This window comes from Scyliorhinus torazame, chromosome 13 (assembly GCF_047496885.1).
Source record: "Scyliorhinus torazame isolate Kashiwa2021f chromosome 13, sScyTor2.1, whole genome shotgun sequence".
In the NCBI taxonomy this organism is placed as follows: Eukaryota; Metazoa; Chordata; class Chondrichthyes; order Carcharhiniformes; family Scyliorhinidae; genus Scyliorhinus; species Scyliorhinus torazame.
The window spans coordinates 65,815,333-65,833,749 of record NC_092719.1 but is presented as its reverse complement, the minus strand read 5'-3'; the positions used below and the strand labels follow the sequence as shown (position 1 = coordinate 65,833,749).

Below are 18,417 nucleotides of genomic sequence, written 5' to 3'. Positions count from 1 at the left end.
GAACTGAAACCCACTGATATTTTGTCTCCTTCATTTGGTTCCATTGGTTGATGCTAGAAAGCGAGCTTATGTTGATGCTGTTACCCCAGTTGTGAGACCAATTGTGGTCCCACTATTGCAACACCAGTTGCTACCTTAATTAACATGCAACCTCATAAGTGAACAATAAATTTACATCACATGTATCCACATAAAAATGACCACGAAAGCTGTTATGATCCCTGTAGAAACCTATAACTTTACAAAAAGAAATTTGAACTTCCAGTGAATGACTGAAATGATAACATGATGAAATGTAAAGTTTTAAGACTGTTACTGAACAAACAAATTAAATGCAGCATTGTCTAAACACTATTTCAATAGGTAACTTTTACTCTAAACTACAGGTAAGATGCCCTATTTAACAGTTAAAATGATCGAAGCTCGCCGACCATGGCTATACTTTACCCTGACTCTTAAGTGGAAACATGATCGGAACAAATGGTCTCCTACTCTGTACAATGAGCACCAACAGGCAACATTGTTGCTATTGCCAAATGCAAGTTCCCAATGAAATGGAGGCTCATTCATTGTTTGCACTGCTACATTGTTCTATCAATGGTAGCAAAATGCAAAAGCATCACAAATACCGTTTCAAGTCACTTTTTGAGTTGATATCGAATACAGAGGTGCAGTTAGAGCGAATGGTCATGTGCACTGGTCATGATGCAATCACTATTCTGATGAGGGAAAACACAGTAACTAATTTTCACATGGCATCACAAGGCAAAATCTTATGAACCGCAATTTTTAAAAAACAGATCATCCAATTTAATGATGTAGATCGAGAAATAAAGTTTGATCTCTTCAAATAGCGCCATGGGATCTTTTACATTCACCTGAGATGACAGACAGATCCTCAGTTTAAAGTCTCGCCCATCAGGTGGTCAATGATCTCACTAGGCTGTGCAGATACATGGTTGCGGATACTACGCAGGCCTCGGTCTATATAAATATTGCATTTGCGTGACCGCGCAAACAAAATTAAAGGGACCACACAATGAGGAAACTGCCTGTGCACAATTAAATATTAAAGGGACATTTCTTATGATGCGCATCATTCCCTCGGTGCTTTTCTTTGTCTACCTTATCCAAACCTGTCATAATGTTGTACACCTCTTGTCAAATCACCCCTCAATCTCCTTCTCTCCAACCTAACCTCGTAAATTCCCTCATGCATAGAAGCACCACCTCACTCTCTCAAGGATCTTCAAAACCTTTCTAAAGTGTGGCGAATGGCACTGGGCATACTCAAAATGTGTCCTAACCAGTGCTTTTGAAAGATTCAATCGAATTTCTCTGCTTTTGTACTCAATATCTCTCAATAGGAGGTTCGAAATCCCATATACTTTACCAATGTCACAATGGCGTAAATCCCCCAGTATGGGGAGAGGTCTTTGACTCACTTAGGTCACTGATGTGCATCCGGATCCTGAAGATTTGCAGTCCTTACATCGCAAGTACCGATTGCTTGTTTGAATCAGCCAGGCTGGCTCCATTATTCCAATATCAGTGGAGTCAGGTGGCCAGAACATGGGCACTTGGGCTGTTTGCGCTATACTCACCTTGGTGTTTTACACAGATTTACTTAGGGTTTTTCATCACAGGTATAAAACCAGCGAAACTTTAAATAAATCAGCTGGAGTGTCAAAACACTCCAGTGCCCCAGCAATGTTCACCCCTCTCGTGGCAATGTCCAATCTCTCCCTACTACCAATAATGTTCATCCCCAACCCGGCAATGCCCCCTTCCCCCCACCAGGCAGTGTTAAACCTCTCCTACACCATTCCTGACTCAGCTTCCAGAATCCCTGGTTCATGTCTGCCCAATAACCGAAGAGTCAGCATTTCGGAGAGTGTAGGGAGTTTGTTGAGCATTTTTATTGGGTGATCGGATGAGGGAGGGAGCGGTGGTGAGCTCCAATATTGGGGTCAGAGAGAGGGGGTAAGCACCATTAGTGGAGTCAGAGAAGGGACATGAACACTGTTCATTGAGTCAGAGAAGGGCTGTGAGTACCGGTCGTGGGGGTCAGAGAAGGGGCGTGAGCACCATTCGTGGGGTGGGGTGGTGAGCACCACTAGTGGGGTCAGAGAGGGGAGTGAGCATTGCTATTGGAGGCAGAGAGAGAGGGTGAGCACCGCTAGTGGGGTCAGAGAAAAGGGGTGAGCACCACTAGTGGGGTCAGAGAGGGGAGTGAGCATCACTATTGGAGGCAGAGAGGGTGAGCACCGCTAGTGGGGTCAGAGAGGGGAGTGAGCATCGTTATTGGAGTCAGAGAGAGGGGTTGAGCATCGCTATTGGAGTCAGAAAGAAGGGGTGAGCACTGTCAGGGCTAAGAGAGAAGGGATGAGCACCGTCGGGGGTCAGAGAGAGGGGGTGAGCACCGCTAGTGGAGTCAGAGAGAAGGGGTGCGCACCGCTAGTAGAGCCAGAGAGAAGGGGTGAGCACTGTCATGGCTAAGAGAGAAGGGGTGAGCACCGTCAGGGGTCAGAGAGAGGGGGTGAGCACCGCTAGTGGAGTCAGAGAGAATGGGTGAGCACCGCTAGTCGAGTCAGAGAGAAGGGGTGAGCACTGTCAGGGCTAAGAGAGAAGAGGTGAGCACCGTCGGGGGTCAGAGAGAGGGGGTGAGCACCGCTAGTGGAGTCATAGAGAGGGGTGAGCTCTGTCAGGGCTAAGAGAGAAGGGGTGAGCACCGTCGGGGTCAGAGAGATGAGTAAACACTGTTGGGGGTTGGGAGTGAACATTGTCGGGGGTTGAAAGTGGGGGTGAACGCAGTCAGGGTTGAGAGGGGTGAACACAGTTGGGGGATGTGAGAGGTGAACACTGTCAGGGGTTGAATACTATTAGGGATGAGAAAATGGGATGAACATGGTTGATGGGGTGAATATTGTTGGGGGAGGGTGGGCAAATCTGTCAGGGGGCTGAACAATGCCGGGGATGGGGGTTAGCACTGTCACTAGGATGAGATCATGCAGTTTTGAAGGTTGACAGCTTCATTTAAACTAATGTAAGTCAATGCACTAAAGTCATACTTTAAGGGGCATATCTTTAATTCATGATGAGAAAAGGGGGCATGATTGCGCTGAAATTACACTTGGCAGTTTGCCACTTGACTCTATTCTTTCCTACATTTCTGCTGGAGCTGGCATTGGAAGGTGCAAGGGCTCCAGCATAAAATGGCAAGTGGACAGTTTAAATCACAGTCAATGTTAGATGTGACCTCTTTGACACTGCCTGGATGGTGTGGGCCAATATGTCCGGTCACCATCAAAGCCCAGATCCCTGCACTCTTTAGAACTATGCCATTAAGTATAAACCACATCTCCCTATTTCTTCTCTTAAAATGCATGACCTCACACGTCACTGTATTAAATTCCTTATTTCATCGTCTGCCCATCCTGGCTAATCTGCCCAGTGGTCGACTGGTATCACTTTCACCGTTTGCCAAACTTCCAAGTTTAGTTTCATAGGCAAATTGTGAAATATTACTATGTATTACAGTACCAAGTCATTTATATATATTAAAAAAGCAGTGGCCCTAGCACTGACTCTTTGCAAAAATCACTCGTAAATATCCTCCAGCCTGAGAGATACCCATTTATCACAACTCGCTGCCTTCTGTCCTTAAGCCAATGTTTTAATACAAGCTGAGACTGAAGCCTCTATTACACGAGCTTCAATTTTAATCAGCCTTTTATATGGTACTTTGTCAAATGCTTTCATAAAATCCAGATAAACAACATCCATTGCATTACCTTTAAACCTGTCGCTGTTCCGTTACTTTATCGAACATGATCTGCCTTTGTTGACTTGCTTTAACTAACTCAAATCTCTCCAAAATCTGTTAATTTTTTTCCCTCATTATATTTTCCAAAACAAGCCGAGGGCATCAGGGAGTTGACCGAGAAAGACCAAGGTAGCAAGTGTGTGCGAACACCATCACCTCAAGGTTTCCCTCTGAGTGTCATATCATCCTGGCTTAATATCCAGTACTGGATGAACAGAAATTTCCTCCATTTAAATACTGACAAGACCAAAGTCATTGATTGTGTCCCCGGTACAAATTCCACTCCCTACTCACTGCTGCCTGGCAATTTATGAGACTGAGCCTGACTGTTCACAACCTTGGTGTCATATCTGGCCCAGTGATGAACTTCCAACTACAGATGCGTGACTAAGATTGCCTATTTCCATCTGCACACCATCACCCTACTTTGACCTGCCTCAGCTTCTGAAACTCTCAGCAATTCCTTTGCTACCTTTGACTTAACTGTCCCCTGTACTGGTGAACCACTCACATTCAACTCCTGGAATGTCTGAGGTAAACTCTACTGCTCATGTCCCAACTCGCACCAAATCCGCTTCACCCATCACCACTTGCTCACTGACCTACTCTGGCCAATGGTGAAGCAGCAGTTCAATTTTTAAATTGTGAACCTTGTTTTCACATCGCTCCGTGGCCTTGACCCTCCCTATCCTTCATAAGCCTCCAAATTATGGGTTCCTCGAATTCTGGCCTCCTGATTTTAGTTGCTCCACAATTAGAGACTGTGCCTTCATCCATAAGTCATAAGGCTGGTAGTTCATAGCAAAAAGTCCAGGGGCTGCATTCTCCGCCCTGCCGTGCCACATTTCTGTTTCGCCCCGCCAGTGGGATGTTCCGTTACGCCGGCTGGTCAATGGGGTTCCCCATTGTGGGGCAGCCCCATGCCGTCGGGAAACCCCCGGGCTGCAGGCAAAAGGGAGCATCCCGACAGCGGAGAATCCAGCCCCAGCTCTTTGATGACCAGTTCAATTACCTTGACTGCTGGGAGAGTTTGCAGGCTATGGAAATACTCTATCAGCCTCTGGTGGCAGTAATGTGATACTGCCTATATCAGCTGGCGGAAAAGGCCTTTGGTGCCCCGCCAGCTGGCGCAGAAATGACATCTCCGGGCGGCGCATGCGCGGGAGCGTCAGCGGCCGCTAACGGCATTCCCGCGCATGCGCAGTAGAGGGAGTCTCTTCTGCCTCCGTCATGGTGGAGACCGTGGCGGAGGAGGAAGGGAAAGAGTGCCCCCACGGCACAGGCCCGCCCACGGATCGGTGGGCCCCGATCGCGGGCCAGGCCACCGTGGGGGCACCCCCCGGGGCCAGATCGCCCCGCGCCCCCCCCCAGGTCCCCGGAGCCCGCCCGCGCCGCCTTGTCCCGCCGGTAAGGTAGTTGGTTTAATTTACGCCGGCGGGACAGGCATTTTAGTGGCGGGACTTCGGCCCATCCGGGCTGGAGAATCGCGCGGGGGGGCCCGGCAACCGGCGCGGCGAGATTCCCGCCCTGCCGAATATCCGGTGCCGGAGACTTCGGCAACTGGCGGGGGCGGGATTCACGCCAGCCCCCGGCGATTCTCCGACCCGGCGGGGGGTCGGAGAATCTCGCCCCAGTTCTCACGACATATACAGATCCAACTCTACAGCTCAGGTTAGTGAGATATTCTTCCCTAACTTGGTGCTCAATTAAAATACGAAGTACATCACAATATTTCACATACAAAATACAGGGGGAAAAAGTTGAAGATAATGTAGCAATCTTTTCAAATAGTTGGCACATCCGTATTTCGACTGTACAAAAGACAAACAGAACGAAGGATATTTTAATCCTAGACTAAATATTTGAATTCTAGATTTTATAACATAAATTAAGCTTAAATACTGCAAACTGCATTCTGTTAGTCAACTTGTTTGCACTGAATTAATGAACATCTCTTGCTTCAGAACCAGATGAACACTAGATATAGGAGAAGGGATAGACCACAGGGGCCATCAAACTTGCTCCGTCATTCAATACGATCATGGCTGATCTTGGGCTTCAATTCCATTTGCCCGCCCACTCCACAATTCTTCAGTTCCCCGAGAGGCAAAAGCTCTGTCTATCCCAATCTTAAATGTAATCAGTGATGGCACATCCACAATCTTTTGGGTACAGAATTCCAAAGATTCACAACCCTTGTGAGTGAAGTAATTTTGTCTCATTTTGGTCCCAAATCATTGATTCTTTATCCCAAGACGGTTCCCCGTGTTTTAGATTTCCCAACCAACAGAAACAATGTCTCATGGTCTACCCTATCAAACCCCTTCAAAATCTTGTACATTTCAATGAGATCACCTCTCGTTCTTCTAAAATCCAGACAGGTGGCACAGTTGTTCGCACTGCTGCCCCTGTGCCAGGCACCCGGGTTTGATTCTGGCCTTGGATCACTGCCTGTGTGGAATTTGCATGTTCTCCCAACAACTGTGTGGGTTTCCTCCGGGTGCTCCGGTTTCCTACTGCAGTCCAAAGCTGTGCAGGTTAGGTGGATTGGCCAAGTAAATTGACCTTTAGTGTCTCAAGATGTGCAATTTAGGTGGGGTTACAGGGATAGGAAGGGGGAGTGTGCCTAGGGTCCCAGAGGGTCGGTGCAGACTCAATGGGCCGAATGGCCTTCTTCTGCACTGTATGGATTCTATCATTCTATGAATATGGACACTATTTACTCACCCTATTATCATAGGGCAACCCCCTCATCACAGGGATCGATATTGTGAACCTTTATTGTACTGCCTCAAATGCAAGTACATCGGACCAAAACTGCACACATTACTCCAGATGTGGTCTCACCAAAAGCTCTGTGCACTTGTAGCAATTGACCAGCAGTAACTATTCCTTGCTTTCGCATGTTTATTGCTTCATTGTACACATGCAAACACTCAAAATAATACAAGATCTACTGATGAAACACTGATTTAGTGGCACAAACTTTGGAATCATAAATGGTCTATGGTAGAACAGGTCAGACTGATCAAAGGATGAAAATTACACATGGTGTGGAATTTTCCCAATATTTGCCAGAGCGTCAGGCTCTGACTGAAAACCGGCATATGTATCCCCAGAAGGACAGACACATGTTCAGACCAGAATTTCTGTGCACTAAGTGGTTTGAATGATGTGTCTGGCAGGGCAGGGCCTGATAGAGCCAACAAGGCCAGCTCCATAGAGATCGGGGCATCATCTTCAAAGCGAGGCTCGATCCGCATTTAAAATATACTAACCCCACCTTCAAAAAACATGGAGGGACACCAGAGGACATAATTTCAAAGATTTCAGCTGATACAAGCTTGGAAATGTAATGGGCAGCAAAGAAGACAGGAACATGCATTAGGAGGACATAGACAATCTGATAAAACGGGCAGCTACATATCACATGAAAGCTGATGCAGAGAAATGATAATTGGGGACAAAAATTAATAGTCACTTGGATAAATGCAAATTAAGAAAAACTAACACAGACAAATCTGGTCGAACTAACTTGTTCATCATATAGGGAGGGAAGGTGGCCAGAGTTAGAAAGGTGCTGCTACAGAGGGGAAGGCAGGCAGGGGGTTTAGGTCTTCCGAACCTGATGTATTATTCCCAGTGGGTCAGAATGGAGGAGAGATTGTGTCAGGATTGAAGGCGCTAGCAGCAGCGCCGCTCCCGATGGCCCCGAGGAAATCTCAGGGAGTCCGGTTATAATAGCTTCATTGAGAATTTGGAGGCTGCTTCGCCAACATTTTGGGTTGGGAGCAGGGTCAAGGGGAATGCCGATTCGGGGGAACCACAGATTTGAACCAGGGAAGTGGGATGGAAATTTTCGGAGATGGGAGGAGAAGGGGATTAAGACACTAAAAGATTTGTTTCTTGGGGGTTGTTTGCAGGATTGAAGGAGCTGTGAGCGAAGTATGGGCTGGAGCAGGTGGAAATGTTCAGGTACATGCATGTTCGAGATTTTTCCAGGAAGGAGATACAGAGCTTCCTGGTGGAGCCAGCCTCCATATTGCTGGAGGAGGTGCTGGCGACAGGGGTTCTGGAGAAGGGGATAGTGTTGACGGTTTACGGGGCTCTTTTGGAAGAGGAGAAGGCACTGCTGTAAGGGATCAAGGCAAAGTGGGAGGAAGAGTTGGGAGAAAGTATGGACGAGGTTCTGGTGTGAGGTGCTCAGGAAAGTGAACGCCTCCACCTCGTGTGCGAGGTTGGGGCTGATACAGCTGAAGGTGGTATATAGAGCACATCTTACAAGGGTGAGGATGAGCCAGCTCTTTGAGGGGGTAGAAGATGTGTGTGAACATTGCGGGGGGGCCCCGCAAACCACGTTCATATGTTTTGGCCCTGTCCAAAACTGGATGATTACTGGAAGGAGGTTTTTTGGGTAATCTCTAAAGTGGTGCACGTGAAACTGGACTCGGGCCCTCGGGAAGCCATATTCGGGGTGTCAGATCAGCCGGGGTTGGAAACGGGTGCGGAGGCAGATGTTGTAGTCTTCGCCTCGTTGATTGCCCGAAGGCGGATTCTGTTGGGATGGAGATCAACCTCTCCACGCTGTGCCCTGGCATGGTGGGGGGACCTGCTGGAATTCTTACCTCTTGAGAAGGTTAAGTTTGAACTGAGGGGAAGGATGGAGGGGTTCTACAATTCATGTGCGTTATTCATTATGCACTTTCAAGAATTGGATTCCTCGAACGTTGGGTGGGGGGGGGGGGGGGGGGTGCTCTTTGTGTTAATGGTGACTATGGGTGATTCCTGATTCCTTTTTGTTGTTTATTTATGTTAACATTCGGGCTGCTATTTGGGGGTTTGGTGGGAGGATAGGATTGCTGTTGTTGATATGGGGTTTGGCCTCCTTCTGCACTGTAAATTCTATGATGACACTGTATTTGTTACTGCTTATTGTTGGTGGGTGTAAATTTAGGAGAAAATGTGAAAAAGGAGAATAAAAATATTTTTTAAAAACTAACTTGTTCAAGTTTTTTTTAAATGAGGTAACAGAGAGGATTGATGAGGCTCACGTGGGTGATATGGTATACATAGACTTCTAAAAGGCAGTAAAATGTCACAATGAATCGGCTGAATGGCAAGGAATATTGGCGAATTAGGTTTTTTATGGACCAGAGAGAGATATATACTGGGGTTTCCTAGGATTGCTAATAGGACCAATGTTTTTCTTCAACTCTATTAATGACCTATGCTTTGGTGTATAGGACACAATTTCAAAATCTGTAGACGATACAAAACTTGTAAGTACTGTGAACTTGGAGGAGGATAGTAATAGACTTCAAGAGGATTTAGACAAGGTGGTGGAAAGGTTGGACAAATGGCAGGTGGAGTGCAAAATTGTTTCTTTTGGTAGCACGAACAAGGAGAGGCAATGTAAAATAAAGGGTTCAACTCTGAAAGGGGTGTAGGAGCAGATGGACCTCGGGTTACTTATGCTCAAATTGTTGAAGGTGGTAAGGCAGGTTGAGAAAGAAGCCAATAAGACATTTGGAATCCTAGGCTTTATACATAGCTTTATAAATGATGTTATGATCTAGTTAGGGACCTTTAATATTTAAAGAGAAATCCGAACGCCTCATTTTCATCACTAGAGCTACACAGCAAGATTTCACTATGTTTTAAAACAAAGCACAGGCTTATTGTACATAAAATAATTAAACAAAACAAACAGTCTTAACACTATTACCAGTATAGTTTATCATTGTGCACATTATGCACTAAGGTTTACTTTCTTCTCCCAAGAATTTGCTTATATGTCAATCTTAAATTAATCAATCAATCAATCTTACTTCTGAAGGAGCCATCTATCAGTACGCCAGAATCCTCTGGAGAATTCTCCTCAGGTCCAGCTGTTCTCAAAGGTAAAACTTTTATTTACCCTTTCTTGACCGCCAACATCTCAGTCCTTTGTTTTGGGTATTTTTCCAATACTCCCAAGTTAATCTGTTTGTTCCATTACTACAAGACTCTGTAGGGGCCACAGGAGGTTTTCCAACTAGTTTTAAACTAGGTAATCTCCCAGCATCCATTCCCTCACAAATTCAAACTGATTACACCTCGCTTACATTCCATCCAGTGAATAAAGAAGTTAGTTCTTTTACCCTGCATACAGTGCAGGTTTAGCTAACTGTTACTGACTTTGGCTACCTTCTCTCAGTGAGTTGCAAATCATAGTAGGTCTAAACAGCAACGAACTCTTTCAACAAACACTCATTGGAACCAGAGAACCTTCCTCAGCTCCAGCCATCTCCAGAACAACATAGCTTGCTCTAGGATGTCCTCAAACTGACCTTTAGGTTAATTACCCCTCATTTACAATGTCTTTTTCATCTGATGAAGTAAGTGGGTTTTAACAGCTTTTCAGGCAGGGTTCACTGAATACCTTTAAATTAATCTAACTCTTAACTCAAAAACTAAAACACCTCTCTGGATTGCCTTTACAATTAATCTAGCGCTTAACTCAAAAACTAAAACATCTCTCTGGATTGCCTTTACAAGGATTGCAGACATTACGTCTCCAATTCTTTAGCAAAGCAAATCTGCCTGTTTTTATAATAGCTCTATCTCTTCTATTCTGAATTTACTAAACAAACAAAGGTCACCTTTGATATGCCATTTTACGAGATGTTCTGGCAATCCCTAAAGCTCTGTATTTTAATTACCTTAAATTTATGATTTAGGTCTTCCAGGAACTAAGAATTACATCCAAAATATTACTATGAACAAGATATCTGCAACATAAAGGGTCATAGAGTATAATAGCAAGGAAGTTATGATGATCCTATATAAAACTTTGGTTTGGCTTCAACTAGAATATTGTGTCTAATTCTGGGCACCACAATTTAGGAAGAATGTGGAGGGATTAATGAGGATGCAGTAAAGATTTAAGAGAATATTTCCAGGGATGAGTGATGAACATTTAAAAGGAATTAAGCGATATTAGGAGAGGTGATCAAACAACTGGTGAAAGAAACTCCTGGAAGATGAGACAGAATAAAACAAAAGTTTAGAGAATTTATGTAGTTAACTGTTTTTAATTTTTTTCAACGTCTTGTTTTATTGACTTCTATCAATGCTTGAAATGAAACTGATTTAATGACTTTACCCATAAGTTTTGGGGTCCAATTGTGTTCTTCCTGATCTTCTCCTGGCTTGAGAAATAGAATCTGAAAAATATCAGTTTTAAGTGGGTAATAAAATGAAGAGTAACAAACTTTTGAGTGTGGCCAAGGAGAAATTTGAAGATCAGGGTGAAGATTTTAATGTCAATACGCTGAGGCACAAGCAGCCAGTGGGCCAGGCACGGCTCTAGAGGGTTACAAGGTAGCCAAGAAGGAACTCGAAAATGGACTTGGGAGAGCTAGAAGAGGGCATGAAAAAGCCCTGGCGGGAAGGATTAGGGAAAACCCCAAGGCTTCTACACTTATGTGAGAAATAACAGGATGATCAGAGTGAGAGTAGGGCCGATCAGGGGTAGTGAAGGGAACTTGGGTAGTGAAGGGAACTTGTGCCTCGAGTCTGAGGAGGTAGGGGAGGCCCTAAATGAATATTTTGCTTCAGTATTCACTAGAGAGAGCGACCTTGTTGCTAGTGAGAACAGTGGGAACCAGGTTAATAGTCTCGAACAGGTTGATATTAAGAAAGAGGATGTGCTGGAAATTTTGAAAAGCATCAGGATAGATATGTCTCCTGGGCCTGACGGGATATACCCAAGGTTACTAAGGGAAGCGAGGGAGGAGATTGCGGCGCCATTGCCGATGATCTTTGCATCCTTATTCTCCACTGGAGTAGTACAGGGTGATTGGGGGGAGGTGAATATTGTTCCCCTGTTCAAGAAAGGGAATAGGGAAAACCCTGGGAATTACAGACCAGTGGTGAGCAAAATATTGGAAAGGATTCTGATAGATAGGATTTATGATTATTTAGAAAATCAAAGTTAGATTAAAGATAGTCAGCATGGCTTTGTGAGGGGCAGGTCATGCCTCACAGGCCTCATTGAATTCTTTGAGGATGTGACGAGACACATTAATGAAGGTCGGGCAGTGGATGTGGTGTATATGGATTTCAGTAAGGCATTTGATAAGGTTCCCCATGGTAGGCTCAATTAGAAAGTTGGGGGGCATGGGTTACAGGGAAATTTGGCTGTCTGGTACAGAATTGGCTGGCCGAAAGAAGACTGCGAGTGGTAGTGGATGGAAAGTATTCTGCCTGGAGGTCGGTGACCTGTGGTGTCCCACAGGGATCTGTTCTGGAACCTCTGCTCTTTGTTTTTTTTATAAATGACTTGGATGAGGAAGTGGAAGGGTGGGTTAGTAAGTTTGCCAATGACACGAAGGTTGGTGGAGTTGTAGATAGTATCGAGGGCTGTTGCAGGTTACAACATGACATTGGCAGGATGCAGAGCTGGCCTAAGAAGTGGCAGATGGAGTTCAACCTAGATAAATGTGAAGTTATTCAATTTGGAAGGTCGAATTTGAATGCTGAATACAGGATGAAAGGCAAGGGGCGAAATTCTCCCCCAACGGCGCGATGTCCGCCGACTGGCGCCAAAAACGGCGCCAATCAGACGGGCATCGCGCCGGCCCAAAGGTGCGGAATGCTCCGCATCTTTGGCGGCCTAGCCCCAACATTGAGGGGCTAGGCCGACGCCGGAGGGATTTCCGCCCCGCCAGCTGGCGGAAATGGCGTTTGTTGCCCCGCCAGCTGGCGCGGAAATGCGGCGCATGCGCGGGAGCGTCAGCGGCCGCTGACAGTTTCCCGGCGCATGCGCGGGAGCGTCAGCGGCCGCTGTCAGTTTCCCGCGCATGCGCAGTGGGGAGACTCTCTTCCGCCTCCGCCATGGTGGAGGCCGTAGCGGAGGCGGAAGGGAAAGAGTTCCCCCATGGCACAGGCCCGCCCGCGGATCGGTGGGCCCCGATCGCGGGCCAGGCCACTGTGGGGGCACCCCCCCGGGGTCAGATCGCCCCGCGCCCCCCCCCCTGGACCCCGGAGCCCGCCCACGCTGCCTGGTCCCGCCGGTAAATACCAGGTTTGATTTGCGCCGGCGGGACAGGCAATTTCTGGGCGGGACTTCGGCCCATCCGAGCCGGAGAATCCAGCGGGGGGTCCCGCCAACCGGCGCGGACCGATTCCCGCCCCCGCCCAATCTCCGGTAACGGAGACTTCGGCGGGGGCGGGGGCGGGATTCACGGCGGCCTACGGCCATTCTCCGACCCGGCGGGGGGTCGGAAAATGACGTCCAAGATTCTTGGTAGTGTGGAGGAACAGAGGAATCTTGGGGTCCACGTACATAGATCCCTCAAAGTTGCCACCCAGGTTGACAGGGTTGTTAAGAAGGCATATGGTGTGTTGGCTTTCATTAATAGGGGGATTAAGTTTAAGAGCCGCGAGGTTTTGCTGCAGCTTTATAAAACCGTGGTTAGACCACACTTGGAATATTGTGTCCAGTTCTGGTCGCTTCATTATAGGAAAGTTGTGGATGCTATGGAGAAGGTGCAGAGGAGATTTACCAGGACATGTCTTATGAAGAAAGGTTGAGGGAGCTAGGGCTTTTCTCACTGGAGAGAAGAAGGAAGAGAGGTGACATGATAGAGGTGTACAAGGTGATGAGAGGCATGGATAGAGTGGATAGCCAGAGACTTTTTCGCATGGCAGAAATGGTTGTCATGGGGGGGACATAATTTTAAGGTGATTGGAGGAAGGTATAGGGGAGATGTCAGAGGACGATTCTTTACACAGAGTGGTGGGTGTGTGGAATGCACTGCCAGCAGAGGTGGTGGAGTCGGAGGCATTAGGGACATTTAAGCGACTCTTGGACAGGCACATGGACAGCAGGAAATTGAAGGGGTGTAGGTTAGGTTGATCTTAGATTAGAATAAATGGTCGGCACAGCATCATAGAACGTAGAACATACAGTGCAGAAGGAGGCCATTCGGTCCATCGAGTCTGCACTGACCCACTTAAGCCCTCACTTCCACCCTATCCCTGTAACCCAATAACCCCTCATAACCTTTTTGGGCACCAAGGGCAATTTATTATGGCCAATCCACCTAACCTGCGCGTCTTTGGACTGTGGGAGGAAACCGGAGCACCCGGAGGAAACCCACGCAGACACAGGGAGAACATGCAGACTCCGCACAGACAGTGACCCAGTGGGGAAACGAACCTGGGACCCTGGCGCTGTGAAACCATGTGATAGCCACTTGTGCTACCCATCATGGGCCGAAGGACCTGTACTGTGCTGTACTGTTCTATGATATATATGAGCTACAGAGTTCTGAATGAGTTAATGTGTATGGGGTGGAATAGGGATTCTTCTTTTTTTTTTAAAAAGCGTTTTTATTGGATTTTCACATTAAATATTTGACAATTCGTTTTATATTACATATTTTAAGTTTGAATGTTATGTTACAGGTGTAATATCCGTGAGAAGTATTTTACAGAAGGTAGTCAGGATACGGTTCTAGTAATTAAGCAATTTCACCCGAGTGCGAACAGATTAGGCTTGCTGTACCTTTTAAAATTGTCTACTTGGTCTCTCTTTGGTGGCTGCAGGCCTTATTTGGCCGATCAGCCTCTGCTGCTTTGCCTGTTAATGGTCCTGGCTTGTGCTTCTCTGTTTGTTGCCATACCCTCGCGTCTTCTTTTTGCCCTTAGGTTTATCCCCCCAGCTCTGTGCCTCTTGCGGGTTTTTACGCGCCCCTTCGGCTCCCTTCCCGTTGCTAACCATGGCTCGTCTGTTTCTCCCCCCACCCTGCCCTCTGCTCTTTTGGCTGTTCAATACAAACAGATCCTGGAACAAGTTGGTGATTGGCTTCCACATCTTCTGGAAGCCCTCTTCCAATCCCTGGATGGCAAATTTGATTTTCTCAGTTGGAGAAATTTCGACAGTTCGGGCAGCCAGTCTGCAGCTTTGGGTGATGCTGGTAATCGCCAGCCAAGCAGGATTCTTCGGCGAGCGATTAGGGAGGCAAAGGCAAGGGCGTTGGCCTCCCTCTGAATGGGGATTCTGAAGACGGGAGGGTCGACAGCCTGAAGATGACGAGTTACAGATAAGAGGTAATGGTTTCAGAGCACAAAAGGTGGGAGTGGGCAAACTATTTATAGAACTGGAAGTAAACTGCCTTGGTTAGAGATTAAACATGTGGTTTGAAAGTTTGGAGTTACCAGAATGCCCAAGTTGCCTATCTTTGAGATCAATCCATGTCAGCTCAAGGTTTGTTTACAACTGATCCTTCCTATATATCTTCTCACACACAGTGATCGAACCTGGTCAATCTCAACAGCAGCATTACATCTACTGGCACCAGATTGATAAATTATTGAAGACATTGCCCTAACTGTGCCCTATTTTTCTCTCAACGGTTAAGACAGAACCTACATCAAGGAGCCTCCAGAGGAAAGCAAGTATCTCATCAAGCACGCCTATCAGTGCATGTCTGAAACTACCATTATTTCCAAGGCTGACAGCATACCCTCGATACTGTCAGGCTGTGGAGTACCAAATTCACTGTTGCACAACCCCCTGAAAAACATATCCTATTTATTTAAATGTTAGGCTCCAGAGATTGTGATTCCTGACCTCCACATCTGCTGAAGGAATTGATCTCTGCCTTTGGTGAACTGTCTCCTTCGTATTCTTCATCTCCATCTGCTACTGATCCCCGTGCTCAATGCATCGTCCAATGTGCTGTTCCTTCTACACTCCTTAGGATGGATGGCTTCATTCTGCTGCTTACCTGAGTGAAATACACTGATGGGGTGCTTGATGAGATACTTGCTGTCTTCTGAAGGGTCGTTGATGCAGATTCTGCCCCACCCGTTGACGGAAAAAGGTCTTCAAGAAGTTATTAATCTAGTGCTTTCAACAAAGAAATATAATGTTGCTCAAGGTTAATTTGGTTGGATCATCGTACGTGGAAATATGAAAACAAAGGATCAATTGTGAACAAACCTTGAGCTGGCAAGGACAGAACTCAAAGATAGGTAATGGTGACATTCTGTTTAAATGCCCAAGTTCAACCCACATCTTTCAGTTCATTCAGTCAAATCATAAATACAGGCCCCTGCAATACCACTTGATTTTGGTAGTGACGTTTTTGGTAGTGACGTTTCTAGGAGGAGCTAGCTGGAGCTGTTAATACATTATTTTGCTGCCCTTACAGTTAGTGACATCCAGACTGATCTAACGTGCCTCATTATTTATGGTAATCTTAATTTCCATCTGGAGCTTAATGTCAAGATTTGATCTCTCCCTCTCTTCAATACTCTGATATGCTATTTCTTCCAATACCCATTGAAATTTAACAAATCCCTCAAGTCTTTTGATTCACTCCATTGAAATCCAAATTTTTTTGAATTCCTTCATGTGAGCATCGCTAGCTAATGTGGTACTGGGAACAAGCTGACCAGACACACAGGCTGGGAATACAAACTGCCAAATGAGGCCCTGGCTGGAATCGACATTGGCCTCTGCAAGAGCACTCAAATTAACACATGAACTTATTATCGCAATATGGACTTTGTGATTATCCACTCATGTTTACACAAACGAACAAGACCATGCTATGAGTATGTAACTAACTTCCAGACTGATGCGACCATCAATTCACTCGAAGATACGTGGAGAAGTAAACCGTGGTTTTAATCAGCTTAGAACCTGCCTGCGACCGGTACAATACTGAAGGCGGCCCCGCAGGTCAGCTGCTCTTATACTTCCTCTAAAGGGGTGGAGCAATGGGCGGAGCCCGTACATGCCCCAACATATCCCCCTGTGGGTGAAGCCACACAATAGCCCATAGGTGGAGCCCACAACCATAGGTGGAGCCCACAGGGTTAATAACATAACATAATACAGTGCACTGGTGAATTATCAGTAATTATACATTCATCACATTCACCCCCTGTTCAAAAAATGAAGTCCGCTGGGGATGGCGGGCTCATAGATTCAGTCGGTCCGGTGCCCGGATCGTACATTGCGGCCGTCGAAGCACTGGTGTTGCAGCCGCTTCGGATGGCTGTGGAAGTGGGTCCGGAGCGGGCACAGGCGTGGACTCCGGGAGCGGCTCTTCCGGAGCTTCATTCCTGTGGACCGGTGCGGCGGGTGGGAAGGAGCATGGGAACCATATAGAGGTGGGGGCGCTGAACATGGGAGGATGGGCGGGATATAGCGTGGCGGTTGCAGTAGTGGTAGTGGTGGTGGAGCCTGCGGGCGCCAGGTCCCGGAGGGAGACGGTATCTTGCCGGCCATCGGGGTGTTCAACGTACGCATAGTGTGGGTTGGAGTGCAGGAGCTGGACCCTCTCTACCAGGCGGTCGGTCTTAAGGCTCCGAACGTGTTTTCGGAGGAGGACTGGACCCGGTGTCATCAGCCAGGGCGGAAGCGAGGCCCCTGAGGTAGCTCCCCTAGGGAAAACAAACAAGCGGTCATGAGTAGTCTGGTTTGTGGCCGTGCAAAGGAGGGACCTAATAGAGTGGAGCGCATCGGGGAGGACCTCCTGCCAGTGAGAAACTGGGAGATTCCTGGACCGCATGGTCAGCAGGACGGTCTTCCAGACTGTCGCGTTCTCCCTCTCCACCTGCCCGTTTCCCCTGGGGTTATATGGTAGTCCTTCTCGAGGCGATGCCCTTACTGAGCAGGTACTGACGCAGTTCGTCGCTCATGAACGACGAGCCCCGGTCGCTGTGGACATAACTGGGGAAACCAAACAGGGTGAAGACACTATGCAGGGCTCTAATGACAGTGGGGGTGGTCATATCGGGGCAGGGAATGGCAAACGGGAAGCGGGATAACTCATCATAGAATTTACAGTGCAGAAGGAGGCCATTCGGCCCATCGAGTCTGCACTGGATCTTGGAAAGAGCACCATACCCAAGGTTAATACCTCCACCCTATCCCCATAACCCAGTAACCCCACCCAGCACTAAGGGCAATTTTGGACACTAAGGGCAATTTTATCATGGCCAATCCACCTAACCTGCACATCTTTGGACTGTGGGAGGAAACCGGAGCACCCAGAGGAAACCCACGCACACACGGGGAGGATGTGCAGACTCCACACAGACAGTGACCCAAGCCGGAATCGAAACTGCGACCCTGGAGCTGTGAAGCAATTGTGCTATCCGCAATGCTACCGTGCTGCCTAACATCTATGATGTTAAGGAAGTACGTGTTGTGGTTATTGGAGGGGAGGGGCCCTTTGAAATCGATACTGAGGCGTTCAAAGGGCCGGGATGCCTTTACCAGGTGGGCCTTATCCGGTCGATAGAAGTGCGCTTTACACTCCGCACAGATTTGGCAGTCTCAGGTTATAGCTCTGACCTCCTCGCTGGAGTAGGACAGGTTGTGGGCCTTGATGTAATGGGCGAGCCGGGTGACTCCCGGGTGGCAGAGGTCATCGTGGATAGCCCGTAGACGGTCATCTTGCACGCTGGCGCATGTGCCGCGGGACAGGGCATCTGGGGGCTCGTTGAGCTTCCCAGGACGATATGCTATATCGTAGTTATAGGTGGAGAGTTCGAACCTCCACCTCAAGATCTTACCATTCTTGATC

General features: G+C 47.3%; 1 protein-coding gene across 4 annotated transcripts in view; it reads right to left on the bottom strand.

Annotated features, from left to right (window-relative positions):
* bpgm (2,3-bisphosphoglycerate mutase) overlaps positions 1-18,417 on the bottom strand; it is a 56,904-nt gene that overhangs the window by 15,335 nt on the left and 23,152 nt on the right. The window contains exon 3 of one of the 4 annotated variants that reach the window (XM_072471692.1): positions 14,266-17,269. The exons of the other annotated variants lie outside the window; for them this stretch is intronic. Within the exon in view, the coding sequence (XP_072327793.1) occupies positions 17,232-17,269 (38 nt within the window). The 3' untranslated portion in view covers positions 14,266-17,231. Of the gene's footprint in view, positions 1-14,265; positions 17,270-18,417 lie in introns of those variants that run through there. 4 annotated transcript variants of the gene reach the window in all.